Source organism: Parasteatoda tepidariorum, chromosome 4 (assembly GCF_043381705.1).
Source record: "Parasteatoda tepidariorum isolate YZ-2023 chromosome 4, CAS_Ptep_4.0, whole genome shotgun sequence".
NCBI lineage: Eukaryota > Metazoa > Arthropoda > Arachnida > Araneae > Theridiidae > Parasteatoda > Parasteatoda tepidariorum.
Genome location: NC_092207.1, coordinates 11,521,586 through 11,548,200, shown reverse-complemented (window position 1 = coordinate 11,548,200; position 26,615 = coordinate 11,521,586). Strand labels below are relative to the sequence as shown.

At 31.4% G+C, this 26,615-nt stretch overlaps 1 protein-coding gene across 9 annotated transcripts in view; it reads left to right on the top strand.

Annotated features, from left to right (window-relative positions):
• The window catches only part of LOC107436484 (CD109 antigen), a 138,509-nt gene that overhangs the window by 88,062 nt on the left and 23,832 nt on the right, over window positions 1–26,615 (top strand). For 2 of the 9 annotated variants that reach the window (XM_071179416.1, XM_071179420.1), the window contains 14 exons: window positions 1,705–1,789; window positions 1,867–1,984; window positions 3,302–3,526; window positions 6,863–7,093; window positions 9,932–10,045; window positions 12,455–12,517; window positions 15,799–15,987; window positions 18,482–18,631; window positions 21,477–21,617; window positions 21,707–21,755; window positions 23,629–23,742; window positions 25,037–25,057; window positions 25,168–25,273; window positions 25,968–26,085. In XM_071179416.1, the coding sequence (XP_071035517.1) occupies window positions 1,705–1,789; window positions 1,867–1,984; window positions 3,302–3,526; window positions 6,863–7,093; window positions 9,932–10,045; window positions 12,455–12,517; window positions 15,799–15,987; window positions 18,482–18,631; window positions 21,477–21,617; window positions 21,707–21,755; window positions 23,629–23,742; window positions 25,037–25,057; window positions 25,168–25,273; window positions 25,968–26,085 (1,724 nt within the window). Of the gene's footprint in view, window positions 1–719; window positions 760–1,704; window positions 1,790–1,866; window positions 1,985–3,301; window positions 3,527–6,862; window positions 7,094–9,931; window positions 10,046–12,454; window positions 12,518–14,380; window positions 14,444–15,798; window positions 15,988–18,481; window positions 18,632–21,476; window positions 21,618–21,706; window positions 21,756–23,628; window positions 23,743–25,036; window positions 25,058–25,167; window positions 25,274–25,967; window positions 26,086–26,615 lie in introns of all 9 variants that reach the window. The other 7 variants (XM_071179413.1, XM_071179414.1, XM_071179419.1 and 4 more) reach the window with 7 other exon arrangements.

The window sequence follows — 26,615 nt, the reverse complement described above, 5'->3', positions numbered from 1 at the left end:
TATATATTTAATTTATATTTAATTTATAAATAATATTCTCTCGACAAAAAAATTTTATCAATGGCAGAAGGAATCAAATTTTCGGTTGATATTGTATTTTTTTTGTTTTCTTGATCCTACTCGGAACCAGGTTTTTTTTGATGTTACGAAGCAATTTGCTTAGTTCATTTAACTTATTTATTGAAATAATTTAACAAAGCAGTTATAAGAATAATTTTTTGTCGGAACTTCACTAATTTTAAATTTAGTTAGATGTTAGCTTTTTTCATGATGCCTCAACGTTTTATGGATCTTTTACTTCTTATTTATTAAAAATAATAATATTAAAAATTAAAATAGGCCAGGAATGTCTTTTAGCATTTCTTTTTGCAGATGATATCGCCACATTTAATATATCTAATAAAACTGAATATTATTTAAAAAAATGCAACTTTGACATCATTTGGGAAATTTGTACTTGTGAAAATTTTATAGCGCTATGTCTTTCTTTCTTTCTTTTTTTTTTTGAACGAAATTACTAAATTACATATTATTTTTATCTTCTATTTATTCTACATTTTTTAAAATAATAATGTTTTATCATATTGTTTTTATCCTCCATTTATTCTACATTGTTTAGAGTAATCTCTTGTTTTATCATATTATTTTTATCCTCTATTTATTCCACATTGTTTAAAATAATCTCTTGTTTTAAATAATCAATGATCTATTTTTTACAGGGGCAAGTAGAAGAAAAAAGTTTTTTTATAGAAGAGTATTGTAAGTTTTCTTATTTACATTTTCTTTTTTCATTTTTAAATACGATTTTATATTTCACTTCCTAATTTCATGCAATATTTTAAAGTTCAATAGAGCTCTTCAAGATAGTAATAAAGTTTTTTTTAAAAGAAACCATAATAATATACGATAACTTGCTGATTTCCGATTCCGGTATTTCGAACCGTTGTGTTCTTCGAAATGGGATTTATTTTTATCAGATTACTTTTTCCCATAATCCATATAAAGTATATACCAAGTCTCATTGTCATCTGCCCTCTAGGACGAACTCTATGTAGGTCAAAACAGGGTAACTTTAATTACAACCACCCTGTATTCTTATTTTATCTGTCTAATTACTTATGATGCTTATTATTAAGTAGCGTATCAAAATTATTAGACGTTGTTAATTTCATCGCCATTGACTTAGATATTTACATTTAGAAAATTGTATTTAAATTATATGCACGGTGTCCCGTAATGATTGCAATAATATATAATTTTACATTCTTTGTCAAAAAAGAAGACAAAAAAGTATCCATAGTAAGGGTCAAAAATTAACATTTTAGGCAGAAGGTAGTGAAAACGCTATCGAATCTGATTAATCCTTATTGAACGGGGTGTACAAAACAATCAAAACGTGTTTGATTACCTGAATAATCAAGCAAATTTTTTTTTGTTATTATATATAAGCCCGTCCTTCTTCAGCAGTGATTTTTTCCAGATTTGGATACCACCTCTCTTGCTTTCTTCTGAGCTTCAATATGAATTTTCAACCTACAATGTGTATATATTCTGCCTTCATTTTTTTTTTACGAAAACTCTAAAAATATATATTGAAATGTCATTACTGAACACACTCTGCAATATAACGCAATAAAAATCTGACTATGTTTCTAAAAATTGAACAGTATTCAGAGGAATGGTAATTAATGGCATTTTTGTTAGATCAGACTCCCTTTGAAGTGAATGTAACTTTGCCAGCTTTCATTATGGAAAATGAACAAGTTGTGAGAGGTTTTGTCACAGCCAAGTAAGTAATTTCCTTCTACCACTGTTTAAATTTCACTCAAGTTATGTACTCGGTTCAATCTGAATGTTATATTTCAGCTACACAAGCGGATCACCAGTGTTTGGAAATTTAACTGTTAAAGCGAGAATTGAATCTCTGCATACGCAATATAAAGACTTCGGGCAACTACCAGAAACTAAATTGTTTGTAAACAACGTAAGTAAATTTCTTATAAATAACGGTTTTATATTTGAAAGAAACTTGTTAAGATAACTCTGTTCAACAAATTTGAACGATTGTTTAGAATGGAACTATGTAATTAGACTATTGGAAATGGAACTATTGCAAATGGAACTACTATAAATTAAACTATAACAAATTTATATATAACAACGTAAGTAAATGTCTTATACACAGGGGCGTACGCAAGGGGGGGTTTAGGGGTTTAAACCTCCCCCCCTGAGCTCAGACAAAGTGAATTTACAAAATAATACAGACAAAAATAAAAATTTTAGTAGAAATTATGCGGGTTATTATTTTTTAAGACTATATATTTTTATNTAAGTAAATGTCTTATACATAACTGTTTAATATTTGAGAGAAATGTGTTAAGATAACTCTGTTCAACAAATTTGAACGATTGTTTAGAATGGAACTATGTAATTAGATTATTGCAAATGGAACTACTGTAAATGAAACTACTGTAAATTAAACTACTGTAAATTAAACTACTGTAAATTGAACTATAACAAATGTATATATAACAACGTAAGTAATTGTCTTATAAATAACAGTTTAATATTTGAAAGAAATGTGTTAAGATAACTCTGTTCAACAAATTTGAACGATTATTTAGAATGGAACTATGTAATTAGACTATTGCAAATGGAACTACTGTAAATGAAACTACTGTAAATGAAACTATTGTAAATGAAACTATTGTAAATGAAACTATGTGTTTCAGTATAAGCAAAAGGTGTGTTAAAAACTAAGTTAAAACTTTTAGCTTAGTGGCTTTAAATAATTAAGCGATATGTATTATGAAAAGGATTTATTTATTATGCTTCTAAAGAAAAGCTCACTTTGTAAGTGATAAAAACAAGCAGAAGCTCACATTGTATTTTGAGAAATAGGGAAAGTGGATCTCAAAGAAAAGTTCGTTAAATAGAAAATTCACTTCGCTGTTTGGAAGTTATTTTACGAAGAAATTTCCAAAATGTTCTTGGTTCCTCGAAAAAATTCGCGAAATAGAGAAATTCGCAAAATGGAAGTTCGTTATATAAAAGTCCGACTGCATTTACTAATAACTTGTTATATAACTGTAAATGAAATAACAAATATTAAAAATTAATTTTAAACAAATTTCTTTACACATTAGTTATTCTTTCACAATTCAGTCATTTTGACTGCTTTTGGGCAAACATAGATATACACTAAGTTGCAGTCTTTCCAGTGTTAAAAATAAAAATGTTTACATTCAAAACTTCTTGTGTTACATAATATTATTGATGTTTTTTAATAAATGGTTTTCAGTTCGAGGGATATTTGGATTTCAAACTGCCCATGACAGATCTTCGGAAAATGATTTCCCACCTGGACCACTCTAAGCTGTCTGTTTACATCGAAGTTGGAGAGAGGTACATGAGTCAGGTACAAGTGGGATTCGCTCAATCCATCATATTCAAATCAAGTATAAAACTGAGGTTCCTCGGATCCAGTCCTCAAGTTTTCAAACCAACAATGCCCTTCAAATGTTACGTAAGGATCTGCAGTTTCATATTTGTACAATATTGTACGCGTTAAAATAACACTTTAACACTAGGTTTACGGGACGCGTCATTAACGTCTAGGTTTTGACGCATTTCGAATTTTATAAGGAAAATTACTTTTATCTCTTGTAATGACTTTTATCCATTGATCGAGGTAAATATATATTGAAGTCTATTTTCTTCAAAAGCGTTGGAATATTGAAATTCTCCTTGTGGTATACCTATCTCTACGGATATGCGTCAATTTGACGCGATCGTAATTTAGACAAAATTGTGAGTAAACATTCAAACATCGCATCAATAGTAAATAGGAATGTACCGACAATACTTCAATCCGTTATCCGATATCTTTATCTCAAATGAAACAAGCGATAAACAACTGTTCCCGATAAACAATAATAGAAAGAACAAATGCAGAATGTCAGATTTTGAAGGTTTTAGTTCGAGTATTGAAAAATAAAATACTCAAATATTTCATAAATATATGTCTCATATTTTAATTTTTTTCTTCTTATAGTATATAATTACTTTGCTTTCTAAGTGCAGAGATGCCAACTGCTCCGGACGCGCCAAAATAATTTTAAAAAAAAGGGTAAATAACTACTAAGTAAATTTTGCAAATATAACGTGGTGAATTATATCAGCCTACGAATTATTTAGAAATAGTGATAGATAAAAATCTACTAAATCGAACTTATTAAACCAAGAATCACAATTGACAAACTACCACTTTAAAATATATATTTGCTGCCCGGAGCAAGTTGGCATCTCTGTAAGTGCTGTTATATATGTATTCGTTCATGCGTCAAATTGACGCGTGTTCGTAGAGATAGGTATATAAGAAAGCACTTATTTATTCAACAATANGCCCTTCAAATGTTACGTAAGGATCTGCAGTTTTATATTAACACAATATTGTATTCGCTACAATAACACTTTAACACTAGGTTTACGGGACGCGTCATTTTGGCGCATTTCGAATTGTGTGAGGAAAATTACAAAACCGGTTTGTATTTTTATTTTTATTTTATCTCTTGCAATAACTTTTATCCATTGACCGAGGTAAATATATATTGAAGTCTATTTTCTTCAAAAGAGTTGAAATATTGAAATTCTCTTTGTGGTATACCTATCTCTACGGATATGCGTCAATTTGACGCAATCGTAATTTAGACAAAATTTTGAGTAAACATGCAAACATCACATCAATAATAAATAAGAATGCATGGACCGTTCGATCCGTTATCTGATATCGTTATCTCAAATAAAACAAGCGATAAACAACTGTTCACGATAAGTAATAATAGAAAGTACAAACACAGAATGTCAATTGATGTCAGAGTGTCAGATTTTAAAGGTTTCACTTGCTTAGTTCGAGTATTGAAAAATAAAATACTAGAATATTTCAAAAATATATATCTCATATTTAAATTTTTTTTTCTTATAGTATATAATTACATTGCTTTCTAAGTGCAGAGATGCCAACTGCTCTGGGCGCACCAAAATAATTAAAAAAAACGGTAAATAACTACTAAGTAAATTTTGCAAGTATAAAGTGGTGAATAATATAAGCCTATGAATTATTTAGAAATAGTAGTGGATAACAATCTACTAAATTGATTTTATTAAACCAAGAATTACAATTGATAAACTACCACTTTAAAATATATATTTGCTGTCCGGAGCAAGTGTTGGCCTCTCTGTAAGTGCTGTTATATGTATTCGTTTATGCGTCAAATTGACGAGTGTTCGTAGAGATAGGTATATACGAAACGTCCGTAAACCTAGTGTTAATGTATTTTAACTATTTTAAAAAGTATAATTTTGATGTCAAATGTTAAAATATTAGTTTAATAAATCAATTTAAATATCAAGAATTTGAAAATTAAAATACACACATGATTTTCAGGAGTATTCCATAAAAGTAAGACATAGTGTGACTTACGTTGTACTAAGTGCTTTATTGTGTATAATAACGATAATTTTATTTAGCATTATATCTACCGAAGCTCCAATAAGTACAAAATAAAGTGTCTGTTTATGACTATTTTCATAACTGAAGATTGGGTATACCTTTTCAACCATTTCTCAAGCAATCACTCATTAATTTTAATACTCACATTGGTTTTATTGGTTTTCACGAAATTTACAGAGAAATTAAACTTTCACAGGACAATTACACAATCATCAGGACATCTCACTTTTACACAATTTAGCATATTCATAAAAGATTTATGTGTTGCTTTTTATCATCAAAATAAATACCCACACTGTCGGGGGCATTCTGTTTTTAGTTTGCCCAAAACTTTTGGATCTATAATGCTATTCAAATTTCTTTGCATCACCTCACATATATAGTTTTTGTTTGTAATATTTTTTTATGCTGTAAGCTAATTGAAAAATCCAGCCCATTGTAATCTGCCGACTGTTACAAGGCTTATAGCAATCAAATTTGCTAGCGCATTGCAAAATGACGTCGACAGTTTGCAAAGAGCCTAATTTTCCAATAATTCGGTTCATAATACATAATCCTACACCATATCTATGTTGTACCAGTCCAAAATATCCCGAAGTATTAGTTTAATTGCTATCTGCATTCCAGAACAGTTTCTTTGGCCTCATGTGCCTTTTTCTAACGTAATACTGTGATTATATAGAGAAAAATGAAAGAGGCCTAATTTGCGTAACATACGACTCCCCTAATTTAGCCAAAGGATATCATGAACTCAGCCAAAAGCATATTTGAATGCTATGAAGGACAAAACGATAATAAAAAAACAGAAGCATTTTATTAGCTGTATGGATAATGTTTGAAAAAACAAAATATTTCAATTGTCGAGTTTATAGTTTCGGTATTGAAATGTATTATTTTTCCTCAAATGCGAGTGAATATTTTGCTTTGATTTAGATATTCTTTTTTTTTTGTCATATAATTATTCATAAATAACCTTGATCTAAGATAATAACGAACTAAGATAATAACCTTGATAAGATAATAAAAACTATGAATTGAATATATTTGGTACGATCGTAAATTAAAATACCTTATTTAGATCTTGCGTATTTATGCGTCAATCGTTAAAAACTAAATGTAGTTTTTTTGCAAGTAGAAGACACCGAAACATTTAAAAACAAATCCCCTACCCCACATTACGTAGTATATGTATACAAAAAAATTACTTTACAAAAAATGTGACTAAATTGATCATTAAGAATAATGCAATGATATGGTTAATTTGAAATGGTGAAAAAGTGATAAATTTCAAAACAACTTAGCATCCTTTATACTTTCGGGTAACACATATTTATTGTCATTTAAATTTAGGTAGCTGTATCATTTTATGATGGTTCATCTTTACCTGCTTGGAGAGTAGAATCCCAGAAACTTGAATTGAAGACGGTTGTTTTCTTCAGAACTGGTGCACATCAGGAGTTGGAAACTCGACACGAACAGATGTCTCCTGTTCAGTTCGGAATTTGGGAAATCAACATCGATCTCATATCAGTATTCGGGACGCTTTCAGCTCTCAATGATGTCCATTCGATGTCAATAGAGGTTCGTTTTAATCTTTCCTTTTTCTTCCGTGTCAAGTGTGTTCGAAATATGGAAAAAAGTAGAGTTGAAATTTGTACTTAGAGCAGTGTTCCCCAAACCCCGGTCCGCGGACCGGTACCGGTCAGTGGATCAAATGGTACCGGGCTGCCCATTTCATTGAAACTGAATTTAAATTCCTGGGTTAGTACCCCAAATTAAAAATAAATCCCAAATTAAAAATAGTTCCATTAATATTTTATTTATTTAAAAAAAAGGGTAGACAGTGACATAAATTTGTTAATGTTTTAAAAAGTAAAAAAAAAAAAAAAAAAAAAATTAAAAAATTTTGGAAAANAAGAAAAAACCACTGTAACTATTTTCTCTTTCAATTAGTTTTAATTTTAAAAAAATCAATCATCTAACTGTAAATATTATAAATAAAACATGAAAGCGCGGCGCGAAATTTATATTGGAACTAATAAAGAACTTGGTCTTCTCTCTCGATCGTGACTAATTGATTTAAGTAAGTTAAAATGTTAAATCACTTTATATTTATTTTTTGGTGTAACTGTATTTTATTTTGAAGGCATGTTTAAATACAATTAAATTAAAATGAATAAATCAAAATAATCTAAAATATAAACAATCAACGCCCCCCCCCCAGCGGTCCGCGATAAAATTATCGAACACTGACAGGCTCGGGGTGATAAAAAGGTTGGGGAACACTGTTATACAGAGCCGATTGTCCGTAAGCTGATTTATCGGATTGTCCAATTATTCGGATCGCCGAAGTGTTTCTTCCACCTTTTAAAAGAAAGTTTTTGTTCTCTGCAAAAGTGCTTCTTTATTTTCAGAATATCTGAAAGTGATTGAAAATGCCTTCTTTTGTTACTTGGTGATTTTGAAGGAAAAAAACTTTCATGTTTGTTTCGCACATTTTCTATGTGGGTAGCTTCGAATAAGGGAATAGGTTTCTAATAAAATTTTGAGAAATTAAAACTTTTAAACACGCCATTAATAATATACTATGATAGGCATTACTACAATTGCCAATCATAAGCCTGGAAAAAGTGTGAATTGTAGTTACTTAAAAACGTTCTTATAATCGTTTCTTAAATTTGTCCTTTTATCCAGATCTTCCATTATCCGGATCGACCTTGGTCCCGATTGGTCTGTATGATAATCGACTCTCTACTGCGTATCGAATTTTCAAGTTAGATTTAGTCACATTAAAACTTGTATTAAAGCTGTTAATCAAAAACTCTGTCTCACATAAAACAGCGCTTTTTAGAGAATATGATGCTTTATTTATAACTATTGCTACTTTGCAACAGTTAATCTAACAGGCAGTTGCGCTTAACCTTATAGTCATGAATAACTGTCGTGCGTTTGAAACAATTATTCATGACTGTTTGGTTAAGTTTTGCTTTCATTTTTTCTGCGCTCTCTATGCTTAGGATGAAAATGGTGCTAAATGTCAGAACTTTGTGAAAATGAAAAACATTTATAATTTAAATTTTCTCTATATATTATCTCTTATGTGGTACCATAAAATTGAGTATTTCTCTATCTATCAGCAACAGTATAGTTATTATTCATTTTGTTAGGTTGTTTTGACTTAAAATTTAAGTATAGCGTTGAATCGTTAGTTATGCATTTAGTATTTATTTGGAATAATTTTATATTTTTCATAGAAATAAAAACTTAGTTACAGTGCAATCATTTTAACAATAATTAAATTATTACTAAAATTCAATACATAAAAAACTTTGACTTTACCGCGGACAGCACTTGAAAATGGATAAACTTGAAGTCAAAGTACTTCTGCGGGGGCAACAGCTAGACGGGGATGAAAAGAAATTGGTTAAATTGTTTAAAACTAATTAATTCAGGTGTCAGGATTGGAGGTGGAATTAATTAAATAGAATATTTAATAACAGCGCGTTTTGCTTCGTTAACATTTAAGTTAACATGTTATTCCAGATAATTTTGAAATTGTAAAGTGCTCTTAAGAATTTTTAAAATCTTGAATGATTAATTGATTATAATCATTTCAAATTGATTTAATGATTTTCTTCTAGGTGAAAAAATCTTGCCAACTGGATATTTTTTTTAAAAAAGTTAATTGATTTCTTTTAAGTATTTAAGATGCTTATCCATTCTAAGACATAGATAATTTGTTTCAGCAAGGTACTATTTGTTGTTAACAATTTTAGCACTGCATTGGAATAAAGGCACTTAACTGTGAGGTTTTGTTTTTTTAGACAAAGAGCTCTGAAAAACGACTTTAGAACTGCTAAATATTTAGCGATATTTATTGCTTCACTTTTTTTTTTAAATATTCTAACCAATAAAAATTGATGGCACTATTTTTTGAATTCTTCTTACAAATAAAATGACTATGATAAATTTAGTTGGAAAAGGAAAAAAAAAGATATTTCATAAGGGTTTGGTAACATTCTTCTTTTTATTCTTATTTGAATATTCATTCGTAACTCTCCAATCACTTCATTTTTTTTTTACAAGGACACTAAAAGTCATTGATTTTAAAATAACTCTATTTTAGCCTCTGTTCATTGAAAATAAACAAGTTGAAACTTGTCAGCACATCAGTGATAGCATGAAAAATTTTATTTAGTCTTAAAAAGTACTATTGCAAAAATATACAATTTTAATGATTTCAATGAATTTATAAGTCTTTTGAAAAAATTGTATCAAATGTTAAACTTTTAATAAATACCTTGTTGAACTAGTAATTTTCTTTCAACACAGCTTCAAATACTTCACATTATTTTTGTATATATTTAGGGTGGTAATTAGTAGACACCCTTACATTTTATTGATTTTTTTTTTATACAGGCTAAGTATGTGGATCATTCAGGAGAAGAAGTAAGGACATCATTATTGGCATATGCTTCTTACACACCATCTAATCGACACATGCAGGTCTCAACTAGTACAAGAAACGCTAAGGTCTTTTATCTTTAGTTATTTACTTATGTTTCATTTTAATGAATTTTTCTTATGTTTCATTTTTAGTTACAGTATAGCAGTACAAAAACAAAATGCATAATATTTATCGTAATGAGAACCTTCGACAATCCACGAAAATTTTTTTTAGAAGTCTGATTTGCGACTAAAATTTGCATGCATGAAATCTCCTGTGATCAAAGTCACGCATAGAAATATTTTAAGCTCGCGAAAGATTATTCTTAAGAAAATGTATGTTTTTCTGCTCAAGAAGTTCAATCCCACAATTATTTGTCTATTTTTTTAATATTTTATAACCGTCGTTGAACAGCTGGCCCAATTTTTGGGTTTACGACTACTAATGTTCAACTCAGTAGCCTTGTAATTTTGAACCCAAGCCGGAAGACAAGGGAACTCCTGGATCAAGTATTGGGAGAAATTTGCCTTCGAAGAGAACTTTTTGATGGAACTAACCAGCATTTGCGTTACATGGAGAGGAAGACCACGATAACCTTGCGGTTAGCCTGACGGCAAGGGGACTCTAACCCATGATCCGTCTACCACTGAGGATATTTCCCGTCAGCACTGTGGTCGGTGCACGTCGGATGCGGAATTCGTATCGACCAGCCATTGCCGGGATCGAACCCCGGTTCACCTCATTGGATGGCGAACGCTCTATCCCCTGAGCCATCGCGGCTCAGTTATTTGTCTATGTCTCATTTTCCATCCTACTTGAAATTCTGTCCGTGAAAAAAGATAAATGATGCGGTGTATGAAATCTCACATTGTATTTTGAGCGCACAAAGTTCGACACAAATTCTTTTACGATATAAAGTTTGATATCGTTAGTAAATGCCGTTGTCAAATACAGATGAATAGTAAAATTACAGCATATGATTTTTTTAAGTATAAATGTATGACAATTTAAGGAAGTCGTTTTTTTCCCGTTTTACTTTGAAGGAGACACGATCGCAAGACGTCTATCAATCAGAAATATTAGAAGATCGAAAATGATCATTTCGCAAAAGGAATTTTTGGAGGTTGCCATTTACCCTGAAAATTAGCATGTTACAATGATGTAAGATCGCGAACTGTCTTCTGTCTGTGGTTCGTGTTTGGTGTATTGAATTTTGACTTTTAAACACGTTTATAAACTTATAATGGGAAGTTTAGATTACTACGGATGTTGAATATTCGTTGGAACTAATCAGGCAGAAGATGAGGCCGGGATAGCCTGGTTGGTAGGGCACTGGGCCCATGTCCAAGAGTTCGTGGGTTTGATCCCTGTCGGCCGAAGACTCCCCGTTTAGTAAATGGTGACTGATACGAGTTAAATCTGTCGAGTCGCAAAGTCCTCCATGTTCCCATAGCAAATCAATACCTCTAGGGGTACTAATCTGGACGTTTCCTTGTCTTTTGGATTGGTTCAAAGTTACAGGGCTACGGAGTTGAACATTGGTCGTCGTAAACCTAAAATTGGGTTGGCTGTTCAGCGCTGGTTAGCTCCAGCAAAAAATTCCTCCACGATGGCAAATTTCTCCCAATACTCGATTCAGGAGTTCCCTTGTCTTCCGGAATGGGTTCAAAATGACAAGGCTACGGAGTTGAGCATTAGTAGTCGTAAACCCATAAAATTGGGTCGGCTGTTCAACGACTGTTATAAAATAAAAAATAAAGTCAGTTAGAAGGAAATATGTAAAAGGAGTAGAATAAATATGTAATAGCAGTAGGATAATAGGAAAGGATAAATATGTAAAAGGAAATATGAGACGCTTTATTTGAATTAATTGTAAGGAATATTAAAAAAATACATTATCGTTAAGTGAGAAAGAATGAAAAGATGATGGAATATTATTTTAATACGACAGCGGTTTTTTTAAAATATGTGTTTTTCAGGACAGGAAGTTCTTGTCAATGATAATTTGTCCATGCCTCAGGTCACAGGTTCAGTTCCAAGTGAAATTCTATCTGTGAGAAATGCAAACCTAATATTTCGCAATTTTTCAAGTGTGTTTTTTTTCATGTTTTATTTGTTTTTTGTTAAGGTTAAGATACATTTCATTACTTAAAATTACAAAATTATTACTTACTACATCTACATCTCGTCGCTCGATGTGATTCGCATGCTACATTCGAATGCATCAATCAAGTTGTGAAATATTTGTCAGTAAAATAATAAAATTGTAGACTGTTCTTAAGAAAAGCTTCACTCAAAAAAACATTTTAATCTGCATATTTTTTATCAAATAACAATATCCAGATAATGAATAACGATTAAAACAGTATTGATTTTGAACATTTATGTTTTAGTGTGCAAAACTAAACTAATTTATATCTATATATATACTATATATATATATGTAACTTGTGTGTGTGTCATAAATATTTACAGAAATATTTTTGTATTTATAGGTTGGAGAATATATTATTTTTCATGTTAGAGCTGATTACTACGTGGAACAGTTTTCATATTTAGTATGTATTATATGTAACTTATATCATTAAGAACTTATATAATAATGACTTATATTAAAAGCATTATAAAACATTATTTAAATATCATCTAAGTGTCGCATTAAAAAATTTAATTGTTATTTTTTTATGATTTACTTGATTATGTTTTCATGCCTTGCTTATTTGGGCAANTCCCACGGTTAGCCTAACGGCAAGGGGACTCTAACCCATGATCCGTCTACCACTGAGGATATTTCTCGTCAGCACTGTGGACGGTGCAAGCTGGATGCGGAATTCGTATTGACCAGCCATCTCCAGGATCGAACCCCAGTTCACCTCATTGGAAGGCGAACGCTCTATCCCCTGAGCCATCGCTGCTCAATTATTTGTCTATGTATCATTTTCTGTCCCACTTGAAATTGTGTCAGCGAAAAAAAGACAAATGATGGGACGTATGAAATCTCACATTGCATTTTGAGTGCACAAAGTTCGACATAAATTCTTTTACGATATAAAGTTCGATATAGTTCGTAAATGTCGTGGTATTTGATACAGATGAATAGAAAAATTACAACATAAGATTTTTTAAGTATAAATGTATAAAAATTTAGGGAGGTCGTTTTTTTTTCTTGTTTTATTTTGAAGGAGATACGATCGCAAGATAGTCTATCAATCAGAAATATTAGAAGCTCAAAAATGATCATTTCGCAAAAAGGAATTTTTCGAGGTTGCCGTTTACTTTGAAAATTGGCATGTTAGAAAGATGCCAGATTACGAAGTGTCTTCTGTCTGTGGTTCGTGCTTGGCGTATTAAATTTTGGATTTTATACGCGATTATTAACTTATAATGGGAAGTTTGGATTACAACGGATGTTGAATATTCGTTAGGATTAATCAGTCAGAAGATGCACCAACCTAAGTGCTGGAGTGAAATATCCTCAGTGGTAGACGTATCATGGGTTAGAGTCCCCTTGCTGTCAGGCTAACTTTGGGCGGTTCTCGTGGTCTTCCTCTCCATGTAACGCAAATGCGGGTTAGTTCCATCAAAAAGTCCTCTACGAAGGCAAATTTCTCCAATACTCGATCCAGGAGTTCCCTTGTCTTCTGGATTGGGTTCAAAATTACAAGGGTACGGAGTTGATCATTAGTAGTCGTAAACCCATAAAATTGGGTCGGCTGTTCAACGACGGTTATAAAATTAAAATAAAATCAGTTAGAAGGAAAGATATGTATATATAAATATGTAAAAGATAATATGTGAAGCTTTATTTGAATTAACGGTAGAAGAATATAAAAAAAAATACATTATCGTTAAGTGAGAAAGAATGAAATGATGATGGACTATTATTTTAATACGACAACTGTTTTTTAAAAATACGTGTTTTTCCTCTCAGAAAGTTCTTGTCCATGATAATTTGTCCATGCCTCAGGTCTCAGGTTCGGTTCCAAGTGAAATTCTGTCTGTGCGAAATGCAAACCTAATATTCCGCAATTTTTCAACTGTGTGTTATTTTTTTTCATATTTTATTTATTTTTTGTTAAGATTAAGATAAATTTCATTACTTAAATTTACAAAATGATTATCTACTACATCTACATCTCGTCTCTCGATGTGATTCGCATGCATCAATCAAGTTGTGAAATATTTGTCAGTAAAATAATAAAATTGTACACGGTTCTTAAAAAAAGCTTCACCCCCCAAAAAATATATATATTTTAATTTGCATATTTTTTATCAAATAACAAAATCCAGATAATCAATAACGATTAAAACAGTATTGATTTTGAACATTTGTGTTTTAGTGTGCAAAACTAAATGAATTATATATATATTTGTATGTGTGTGTGTCATAAATATTTACAGAAATATTTCTGTATTTATAGGTTGGAGAATATATTATTTTTCATGTTAGAGCTGATTACTACGTGGAACAGTTTTCATATTTAGTATGTATTATACGTAACTTATATCATTAGTAACTTATATAATAATGACTTATATTAAAAGTATTACGAAACATTATTTAAATATCTAAGTGTCGCATTAAGACATTTAATTGTTATTTTTTTATGATTTACTTGATTATGTTTTCATGCTTTGCTTGTTTGGGCAACAACAAAAAAAAATGAAACTTTACCCTTTGTCCGGTTTTTTCTCTGTTGCCATTATAGTAAAATATCGGACAACTGTCATTCTTTCATGTTCAACTTTAGAAAATATTTAAAAAATATTTAAAAAAATTTTGAAGATAGGAAAATGTTTTTGAATGTTATATAAAAATGCTCAGATTACAATGTGAAATTATTTTGGTATCAGTCATTATATATTTAGAATATTTAACCCTAAGGCAGTACTTAGTGTACTTACCACCAATTTTTTAATGTCTATAGTAAACTGTTATAGTGCTTTAAATTTTCACTGCCATCTCTTAATAGTTTCATATCTGATAAAATACATTCGAATAGAGTTAGTCACCATGTGAGAATTTTAAGGAATATATACAGGCGTTTTTGATTCTGTTTTACAAATGTATATCAAATTAGAACAAGACATTTGCCCACAACTTGAGATGACCCATAGTGTGTTTCGTTATTTTTTTCAAGAAGTTCATGGAAAATAATTTTGAAATTTAAGTCATAGAAGAATAAAAAGGTTTAAGGCATAATTCCCATTGCAGTTTTTTACATTTGCAAGTTTTTATACATAGTAAAAAATAAAAATCATTTAGCTGAGCAATTTTTATTAATCTCCAGTAGCTGGGTGAAACGCATTACAACCAAAAAATGATGTTAAAATTTAAATTGATTGTATCTAATTAGCTAAATTAATTTCTTTTCTGAAATCAATTTCGATTCCAGAAATATTTCAATACGCAGAAGCAGTTCATAATTGGAAAGTGCCCCTAGCGGTGTACCATGACATTTGCAGACACGTGTTTCCATGCTATTCTTAATCCTTATGGTGTGCCTTACCTATCCTGGAATTTTGTAGCAACAATTAATTCCTTTTCTGCCCTTCAGGTCTTATTTCAATTTCTCTCCCTTGCTTGAACGAAATGAATGAAAAGAAATTAAGTCTTTATAAATTGTGACGATTTGTTTTAGGCCTACTTGAATTCTTACAGTAGCCAAAACTTTTACTCTACATTACTAATCAAGGATATGTATGTAACGCTCTATGCAATGTAAGTGCAATTTTTTACAGCTATAGATAGCAGTTGCAAATGGGCAGACCAGATTTTTTGTTTATAGAGCTGCTTCTGGTGATGGATAGTTTGCCAATAATATTTTTCTCCTTTCAGATTTTGTCGAAAGGGATAGTTTTGTTTTCGGGTGTTGAGGAAATGCCGGCGAGCATCAAAACGTTTGCAGTTCCTCTGTCATCGGAAATGGCACCCACAGCCTCCATCGTAGTGTACGACATCGCAAGGGAAGGCGAAGTAGTTGCTGACAGTCTCACTTTTTCTGTCGATGGAATATCCAGAAACAATGTAAAATACTCACTTTGTGTATTTTTTTTACAGTAAACTTTGTTTGAGCCGAGATGGCTCAGGGTTAGCTTCATCAAAAAGTCCTCCGCGAAGGTTAATTTCTCTCAATGCTTGATCCAGGAGTTCCGTTGTCTTCTGGATTGGGTTCAAAATTACAAGGTTACGGAGTTGAACATCAGTAGTCGTAAACCCATAAAATTGGGTCGGCTGTTCAACGACGGTTATTAAATTAAAAAGTAAACTTTGCTTCCTCAAACATTTTATATCCGAGAAATCATTTTTCAAGTTCGTGATAATGTTACCTAATGTTAGTAAGGACGTTACACTATCACACCGCCGTTACACGATGAGTGCCAGGTTAAACATCAGTGACTGACACTGAACTTTCTGTTTAGGCCAAATCAGACACTGAACTTTACGTTTAGGTCGAATCAGACACTGAACTTTCTGCTTTGGTCACGTCAGTCATGGTGACTGACAACGTAAGATGTGATATAAAACTATAAAATGTACATTGTTTTGTGTAGTTACTAAAAATATATTTAAAATTTACATAATATTTATTTATTGCGAATCAAAGTGGACTATAGTTTGTCTAAAATAAGAACTCCTTCAGACTTTTGTCTGGACCTGTGGCGGTGACTATGGTAACGAGGTATGACTATTTCAAGTAGGAGTGCGGGGTCCCTGTTTTGGAGTGGTTTCGGGTTGGGTCTGCGAGAGAAATGGAATTTCTTCGATCTATTGTGTTAGTCCTAGAGTGAAGCTACCCTCCTTAAAATGTGCCATTCTCGTTTCCATAGCACCAGACGGCCTCAGACTTTGTGGCGGGAGGAGTTCTTAGCTTAGACAAACTATACATTGCCGCAGCACGATATGTGATTACGAATATGTAGAGTTTGTCTAAGGGAANTGCATATACACAAACATATTCCACATCCACATTTAGATACAATTACAATTACAGATATACCATACATATATTCTCAAGAGCACACATACACACACTATAACATTACTGTTATGTATTTCATGCGCTCCACGTTTTTCGTTTTTCAATTTTTTTTTAATTATTATTCTCCACTACAAAAAGGTGGTTTTTAAAAATATTATTTTTTATTTTGAATTTTTTACAGTAAACTTTGTTTGAGCCGAGATGGCTCAGGGTTAGCTTCATCAAAAAGTCCTCCGCGAAGGTTAATTTCTCCCAATACTTGATCCAGGAGTTCCGTTGTCTTCTGGATTGGGTTCTAAATTACAAGGCCGCGGAGTTGAACATTAGTAGTCGTAAACGCATAAAATTGGGTCGGCTGTTCAACGACGGTTATTAAATTAAAAAGTAAACTTTGCTTCCTCAAGCATTCTATACCCGAGAAATCATTTTTCAAGTTAGTGATAATGTTACCTAATGTTAGTAAGGACGTTATACTATCACACCACCGTTACACGATGAGTTCCAGGTTAAACATCAGTGACTGACACTGAACTTTCTGTTTAGGCCGAATCAGACACTGAACTTTCTGTTTAGGCCGAATCAGACACTGAACTTTACGTCTAGGCCGAATCAGACACTGAATTTTCTGCTTTGGCTACGTCAGTCATGGTGACTGACAACGTAAAATTTGATATAAAACTATAAAATGTACATTGTTTTGCGTAATTACTAAAAATATATTTAAAATTTACATAATATTTATTTATTGCGAATCAAAGTAGACTATAGTTTGTCTAAAATAAGAACTCCCTCAGACTTTCGTCTGGACCTGTGGCGGTGACTATGGTAACGAGGTATGACTATTTCAAGTAGGGGTGCGGGGTCCCTGTTTTGGAGTGTTTTCGGGTTGGGTCTGCGAGAGAAAGGGAATCTCTTCGATCTAATGTGTTAGTCCTAGAGTGAAGCTACCCTCCTTAAAATGCGCCATTCTCGTTTCCATAGCACCAGACGGCCTCAGACTTTGTGGCAGGAGGAGTTCTTAGCTTAGACAAACTATACATTGCCACAGCACGATATGTGGTTACGAATATGTAGAGTCTCAACTTCCTTGGCCCACAACGGACTGTTGTGGGGATGCTTTACTTTAGTTTACTTATCGGTATAAGAAAATCACTAAAGTATTTTAATGATAAGTAATAATTTCGATTTCCTTATAATTTAATACTTTCATTAATTTTCAAATTCGATACGAAGTTTTGCAGAAATCATATGCTTTTTATATATTCTCTTTTAATTATTTATCACGATAAGAAATTCATAAAAATATTTTAAAGACAAATAATTTTAGCTTTCCAAAAATTTAGAATAAAGCTTTATAAAAATTCTATTTTATAAGAAATTAGTTTCAGAAGAAATAAGATTATAATAGTGTAATAGGAAATTAGTAATTTACAAAAATTAATTCTGCTTAGAGTAGTACTACTTTAAAAGTTGTTACTTTACGATTAAATTTTTTCTCGTTTTGCATGATCTTGTGTTTAAACTTTAATTCTTTCACAGTTTACTGTTACTCTAAATAACAAGAAGGACAAAACTGGTGAAACCATAGAAGTTATAGTGGAAGGCCAACCAGGTACATATGTTGGATTGTCTGCAGTGGATCACGTGTTGCATCGAATGCGTACTGGAAGTGACCTGAGTCCCGCTGAGGTACTTATTATTTTTCCTTTCTATTTTAAGCACAAAATCTAAAAAATATTTTAGAACTTATATTTTAGAACTAAAAAATATATTAGAAACTTCTGAATATTAGCGCATGGATAATCCGCCTCATGGCTTATTGGCACTTTGAGGCTGATGCACGAAGACTCAGTCAAAAATTACTAATTATTTTATTTAATGCAATATTTTTCATTAGATCCAATGCGTATTTGTGCAAAACATATTCTTTCCGCGTGAGGCTTTAAATGAATACAATGTTCTAAGTTCAATTTATTTTTGTCCAAAGCAGACTCTTTAAACGTGAGATTCTTATTTAATACAATTTTCTAAATCCATTTGTAGCTATCCAAAACAGATTCTTTCCTTGAGAAGTTCCAAATGAATACAATTTTCTAAATCCAATTCATTTTTGTCAGAAATAGATTTTTTTTTCTGTGAGAGGCTCCGATTGAGTACACTTTTCTAAATCCAATTTATTTTTTGTCCAAAGCGGAATCTTCCCATGTGAAGTTCCGAGTAAATGCAATTTTCTTAATCTAATTAATTTTTGTCCTAAATAGAATCTTTAAAGTAAGGTTCCGAGTGGATACAATTGTATAAATCCAATTCGTAGTTATCCGGAACAAATTCTTCCCGTGAGAAGTTCCAAGTGAATACAATTTTCTAAATCTAATTAATTTTTGTCCTAAATAGAATCTGTAAAGTAAGGTTCCGATTGAATACACTTTTCTAAATCCAATTTATTTTTGTCCAAAACAGAATTTTTACATGTAAAGTTCCGAGTAAATGCAATTTTCTTAATCTAATTAATTTTTGTCCTAAATAGAATCTGTAAAGTAAGGTTCCGAGTGGATACAATTTTATAAATCCAATTCGTAGTTATCCAGAACAAATTCTTTCCGTGAGAAGTTCCAAGTGAATACAATTTTCTAAATCCAAATTTATTTTGGTCTGAAATAGATTCTTTTCGTGCAAGATTCTATGAACAATACTTTTTCAAAGAGAGATTTTATCCCCATATTTTGGCTGTGTATAAGAGTTCATCCTACGTCATTTTGCCTGAGCGAGATTCCATCATGCAATATTTTGCTCAACTAAGATTCTATGCATAACTTCATATGTTCTCTATTCGAGTTTCCGCCCCACGATCATTCAAACTTGAATATCCCACTTCTTTTTTCATTACATAAAAAACAAGCAGGCAATTAGTATATATTTCAGGAAATGATTTCTTTCTTGAATTAATAAAACATTATTAAAACTGACTTTTGAGAAATAAGAGATACACGAAATTATGATAGGATTTACTTCACGCCACATAGGAATAAAGTTGAACAACGTGAAAAAGGCACAAAAAATGGGGATACTATAATTTCGTTTTTATAAACAAGATTCTACTCCAATGTCGAAGTACAAAAATGACAGTTGGCAACTATAATATTAATGTTAGCAATTGAAAAGGTGAAAATAAAAGTATAATTTTCGTAACTTATATGTTGCTGTTGCTTATCCTCTTCTGGTCTGACTAGGTCAGACCAGATCACTGAACTCGTTGACCTGAATGAAATCGAAGACCAAAAGAGGAGTAGAGTAGATGTCTTCCCAGAGAAGACCATGACAGTCCAGGATATGATCGGCGGAAGCTTGGTGTAGATGGCATTTAGGGCTAAGGGGATAGGTTTTTAGTTCCTTCGGAAAATAGTAAACCTTTTAGATGGCCGGTAGCTAGGGGGGGCGATAGCTAAATCTCATTTCAAAGGGAAGAGTCAAAGAAACTCCAGGCTTATTTCCCTTGTACCAATGGTGGGTGGGGGTATCAGCCAGTCTCTGAGAAGCTAGGATTTCTTCAGGGAGTAAAGTTCAAGATATGTAAGATCAGAAGAGGTAGGGTACGGTAGCCAGGCTGTACGCTAAGTCGTTTCCATAGAGACCGACGTGAGAAGGAATCCACTGCAGGTGAATATTATGTTGAAGGGACGAGGGTTTTACTTTGTTAAGGATGGAAATACTGGTTTTGTCACCAATTTGGGTCCAGTTGGTGAGATGTTGCAGGGAGCTGCGGCTATCAGAGAGTATCCAAAGGTCTTCAAAACAAAGGTCATTGTGCATAACAAATTCCAGACTCCTGTTGACAGCAAGAAGTTCACTTCTGAAAACAGAACGGAAGTCTGGGGTACGCTGGCAGAGGGAAACTTTATCATCAGGAGTCTCGATGTACACTCCGCTACCACGAGTGTTTTATGTAAAGATTTGTAAACTTTTTTAATAATTACATATAGGGGCCCAAGATAGCCTGGTTGGTAGGGCATTGACTCGCGTTCCTGAGAACGGGAGTTCGAATCTAGCAGACCAACGAATCCGTGTATTAAATAGTGACTGGTGCAAGTTAAATGTGTCGGTGTTACAAAGTCTTCCAAGTTCCCATAAAAAATCAATCCTCTGGGATTACTGTTCCAGGAGTTCCCTTGTCTTCTAGATTGGATTCAAAATTACAAGCTACGGAGTTGAACATTGGTAGTTGTAAACTCACATTTATGTCGGCTGACACCAATAATCGTATTTAAAATAAAAACTACAGTAATATTATCACTAATAGTTGCGTTAGTAATAAATCATTACATTAAAAAATTACAAGGAATTACGTCATTGTATTAAAAAATTCAAGTAGTCAAACTAATATTTATAATTGAAAAAAAAATTTTTTCCCCAACACTATGAAGGTCTCTAGATTCTCTTAAAAATTTTAATTTATATAATACTAATAATTTAAAAGCTTAAACTTTAGGTAATATGTATAAATGTTACTTAAGAAGGATACTTTTTTTTTATTAAGGTGATGGAAAAAATGAATGCTTTTGACGAGCATAGGAACGGAACCCTGTCTTTCTCGTGGCAATCACGAACTGGAAAATCAAATAGATTCGTGAGTTTTCCCACAGCTTCTTACGGCATCGATGCTTACAAGATATTTGAGGTAATTGATAATAGGCTTTCCATATTTATGTAATTTAATTTTCAGATACTTTTTTGTTTATAATATCTAATTAATATTATTATTTTCAGTATGCTGGGCTAGTAGTTTTTACTGATGCACACATACCAAAACAAAAAGGTAAAGCAAAATACTTTTCGTATTTTTTTTATCTGTTTAACTCTTTGATTAATATAAACAGGGGTCTGTCCAGACATTTTGTGAAAGGTCTGTTTTTGTAAAATTGTGAAAAAATTACTCGTAATTTGTGAATATAAGATAAACGTTAAGTCACATTCTTTCAACCAGGGTCCTGTTATTGCAAAAAACTTTTTCAAGGAGTTTTTAAATTGTAAATAGATACAAAATTAACACTGTAAAACTATAATTGAAAAAAAAATTAAATTTTCAAAAATAAACAGCAATTGCTGCTTCTAAATTAGAGATGCGACACTATCTATGAAGGTCTCTAGATTCTCATAAAAAATTTTAATTTATATATTTTCGACAATTAAATGTGAAAAATATTACTTGAATGGGGAAAATATCGTTGTATGTTCCCATACAACTGATCAGAGAGGAGGAAAGGGAGAGGGAAAGGGTTAAGACATGGAATTGGTTTTCTCCCCAGATTGCGTATTCGAGTGTTGCGCTAACGGATACTGTCCAATCATTATTGATGTCAGTAACAGCAAAGAAGGGATTGAAATAATCTAAGGCAAGAAAACCAGTTTATTCGAAAATTACATCTTAATAGTGGTTTCTAGCGAAAAACGAATGCATTCCAATCCTATTTATATAAATAAACTGATCTTTGATGATTTTTATTCCTTCTTTTGCTTAAACCGACTTTAATAAGGATTAATCAAAGTGTTACAGATTCATATTGCTTAATATACACCAATCCGGATGCGCATGATTTTGTTTTTTACTTTACTTATTGGAAGAATAGAAAATACATAGTGTGTCCCATAATGGCAGCCCATGATGTATACTTTTAGAATCCCTTTGTGAGTATGCATTTTGACATCAAGAATTATGTCAAAAAATTAAGCCCTAAGAGGTATTGAAATCTGAAATCTCTCAAAAAATCAATAGTGATGAAGGTGGTTTGGTTTTGTCTTGAAGGTGTTTTTAACAATCACTTCGATTTTGATGCTTTTAGTGTGTCTTCTTCAGTAGTGTTCCATTCTAAATAGTAATTTTCATATTTTTTGTGACCTCTAATGCGTTTTTTTTTCCAATTCCTACAATTAGTTCACACTCTTCCTATATACAGTAGAGAACCGATTATCCGGAACGGTCGGGACCATCGCTATTCCGGATAACTGATTTTTCCGGTTTTCTGAATCGCTACAAAAAGCCGTTTTTTTATTTTTAAACCCAACTAAAAAAAAAATTATTTGGAAATAATCTTAAAAATAAGAAAAAAATTATGAAGTAATACACTAATGATTATTTCCAAAATGATGATAAGGTAAACATCTTTAAAAAAAGAAAGAAAAATCGTAAAATCTTATGAGAAGAAATTTTTTTTTTTTTTAAAAATGGCGAGAAAATTTATTGAATTTCATTCCGGTTTTTTGGTTTTCCGATTTCCGGATAACGGGTTCTATACTGTGTATATTTATATATCTTGTTCAAATTTTCAATCGTTAATGAAATTCTTTTTATTCATCCACTCAAATTCAAATACATTTTTTAAACTTGTAGTGGATTACACTTGATGTTAATACTGTTTTTTTTCAAATATTAATTCATTAATTAAATTAAATTAATATTAATTAAATTTAGTATAGCAGGTATAAATTAAGTTGGAATTGACTTTAAAGTTTTTTTTTTTATATTGCTTGTTTAACTCTTAAACTACATTTTTTTTACAAGAATTCTAATAATATACATGAACGATGGTCATTACGCAATATCTTCTATATTAAAAGTGATCTTTACAGAGCATTTTATATTAATAACCTTATAAGAGGCAAATAACGATGCTCTATTTATTTATCTTTAGATGACTGTGTTGAAGCTGCTGGACAGAGAGCTTGCATGGATGGAACTTGCTACAAATCTCACAAAAGATGCGATGGTTTTGTAGATTGTGCTGATGGATCTGATGAAAGTGGATGTAAGTTGTTGAATCAACTTATTTAAATGTTTCCCTTTAGCGAAAGTAACAAGCATTTCAATTTCTGTCTAATGTCTCCATGTTAGGTACGTTAACGATATTTTGGATGACATAATGTATAAGTTAAATGTGAAAAACTAGGAATGCGGAAACAGTATTCTACAATAAAAGCATATAACTTCCGTGAAAGACTTGGTATTAGGATTAATTAGTATATTAGGATTATAAATTTGAAACTATGTATTTATCGGTCATTTCGGACCCACCTTTTCGGTACTGTCGTTTCAGTCCCATTGATCTCTTCCCGATTTAGTTCCGTTTAATTCGTCAATTAATTAGCAGTCGATATTCTAAGTTAGGAAATCATACACAAAAACTTACTTTCTCTAAATAAGCATGCCTTCTTTTCAATGGATCCGGATTTTTTTTATCCTCAACATATAGGAATAGCGGCAATTTGGGAAATATGGTCCTAATAGTTTGGTCAGAAGAGGGATCTTAAGTTTAGACGTCTTAATGTTATTTTGCCATATCTCTAAAAATTTTAAGCGAATCGAAAAATGTTCGCATACAATTATAAAATTCGTTTATTCAAAGATAATTCCATGCAAAAAAAAATTTTGTAGTCAATATCTATTATTTCTGTTATTTTATTTAATAAAAGTCTAAAAAATTGTGAACTGTAAGATATTGGGAAGAATTTGTGTTATTTGTATGATATTGTAAGAATTTTTTTTTTACATCATTTTAAAGAATGTAATTTTACATGACAAAATGAGAAATTTGAAAGATAAAATCTCGAATCATTAAGATTGAATTCAAGAACGTAAAGACCGAATAATTAGATCAAAAAATTTTCAGAGTGGCCCATTTATTCTGTTTACTTTTTTGCATACTGTACACCTATTTTCTTCAATAGTGATTTGTCAGGTTTCAAAAGCATTTGCTCTTCTTTTCGCGCCTAAATATGAATTCAGAGATTCTAAACGAAATATATTTTTTCATATCACTATATAAATCGCATAGATAAATACATGCATCGTTCAACCATAAACATCAGCTCATCAAACCTTTTCCCCATCTTCTGAGAAGCAAAGATTATGGAGATTTTTGGCGCAAACGGTGACCCTTACTAAAATAGCTCGGCTACATATTACTAACGGTTTACATTCCTGTATCTATGTAAAATACCACATACTTATCTCTCATTACATATATTTTTATTTGTTCAATCATAATTCATACCTTTTGTACTATCTCTGTCATGCTACACAATTGGGATGTTCAAACTTAGTCTTTTGCAGACATATTCGTCGTAAGTATACATATCTACGATGCTCAATTACTTTGCACGTAATCGCTTACTTTTTCTTCGCAGTATGTGTCTAAAAAAAGAGTAATCGCGTCATTTTCTTATTTTAATAGGTCCTTCCACTAAGCAGATAAACATCCCGGAGTTCCATCGAATTCGAATAAACCGCATTCAGAAAATGTACGACAGTTCTTGGCTCTGGAAGGACATAAATATTGGGTGAGTTGCTTACACGTGAATTAATTATTACTCATGAACAGAAGACATTGAAGCATATTATTATATTAAATCTTATTTATTTATTCTTCTAATTATTCAGTATTCTTATTAGTAAAATTTTATTTCACGCATAAATGTCTCAGAGATATGCTTTCAATCCCCTAAAAACTTACCATAATTTCATAATTTGAAAAGCATTCATTATTGGGAATTGCTAAATCTGCAAAGTGCCGAATGTTTATGTATAATGAATATATTTCCATTCTTATTAAATAGTGATTGAATCTCAACTGTTTTGAAAATTAAATCAATGTATTCATTAGTAAGTTAGACTTCGTTAAGCTAAACATAATTTTATTGTGATTTAAGTTCCTATGAATTAAATTGATCTCCAATTAATAAATATCATCTCAAAAGTTTTCACGTTCATAGCACCACTAGTGAAATGTTTATGGAACAGTAAAAAAAAATGTAAGTCAATTGTTTTTCTAATTGCAAAAATTTGAAATTTCAGTATTTTAAGGAGCTAATGTAAAATTTTCCGAGTTTAAAACATTTAAACAGTTTTAAACATTTTAGTATGTCTCAAAATTTTAAAATAGTGTTCTTTAGATGTTTCAAACATGCAATTATGTATTTCTGTGATTGGGTAATATTTTTTGTGTAAAATATTTATTCTTTCACTGAATTATAGACCTTTGGGCCATTACATTTTTAATATTCCTGTTCCTTCGATTCCCACCACTTGGATCATCAATGCTTTTGGCATGAATTCAGGTCAAGGTTTTGGTCTACTTTCACAACCTGTACAGGTCAGCTGTTTTTTCTTCTTCTTTTTATAATGAAAAATGTTAAATGTTTTTATTTTGTTCGTTAACATTCAGAAATTTATCCTGTTTTGGATAGTATTTAATCAAGTATTTTTCGATTTTATAAACTGGAATTTCAGTTTTAATATTTTTAATTTTGAGCTATTTTTGATATACACTAGTGTGCAAAACTTAAGCAACAAATGCGTTTTTTGTCATAAATCTACAAGAAATCACCCGATTGACATGAAATTTGAATATGATGTACATTATTTTGTACTTAAACGATGGCAAAAGAATAATGGCGCAGAAATGAATATAAATCTTAAAGTAGGTTATGGAACAAAAAAAGACTTTATTTGACTTATAGTGGCTTTACACATGATTGCCTGAAGAAGCGTAAGTACAACTGGCAGATGTTCCCTAGTATGGGATATGCCGTCCCCTTACTGTAATTGTTGCTAGGCATCGTCTCTCCATGCTAAGCACCAGATTATCCAGGAGTTCTTGAGGTAAACGTCTGATATTATATC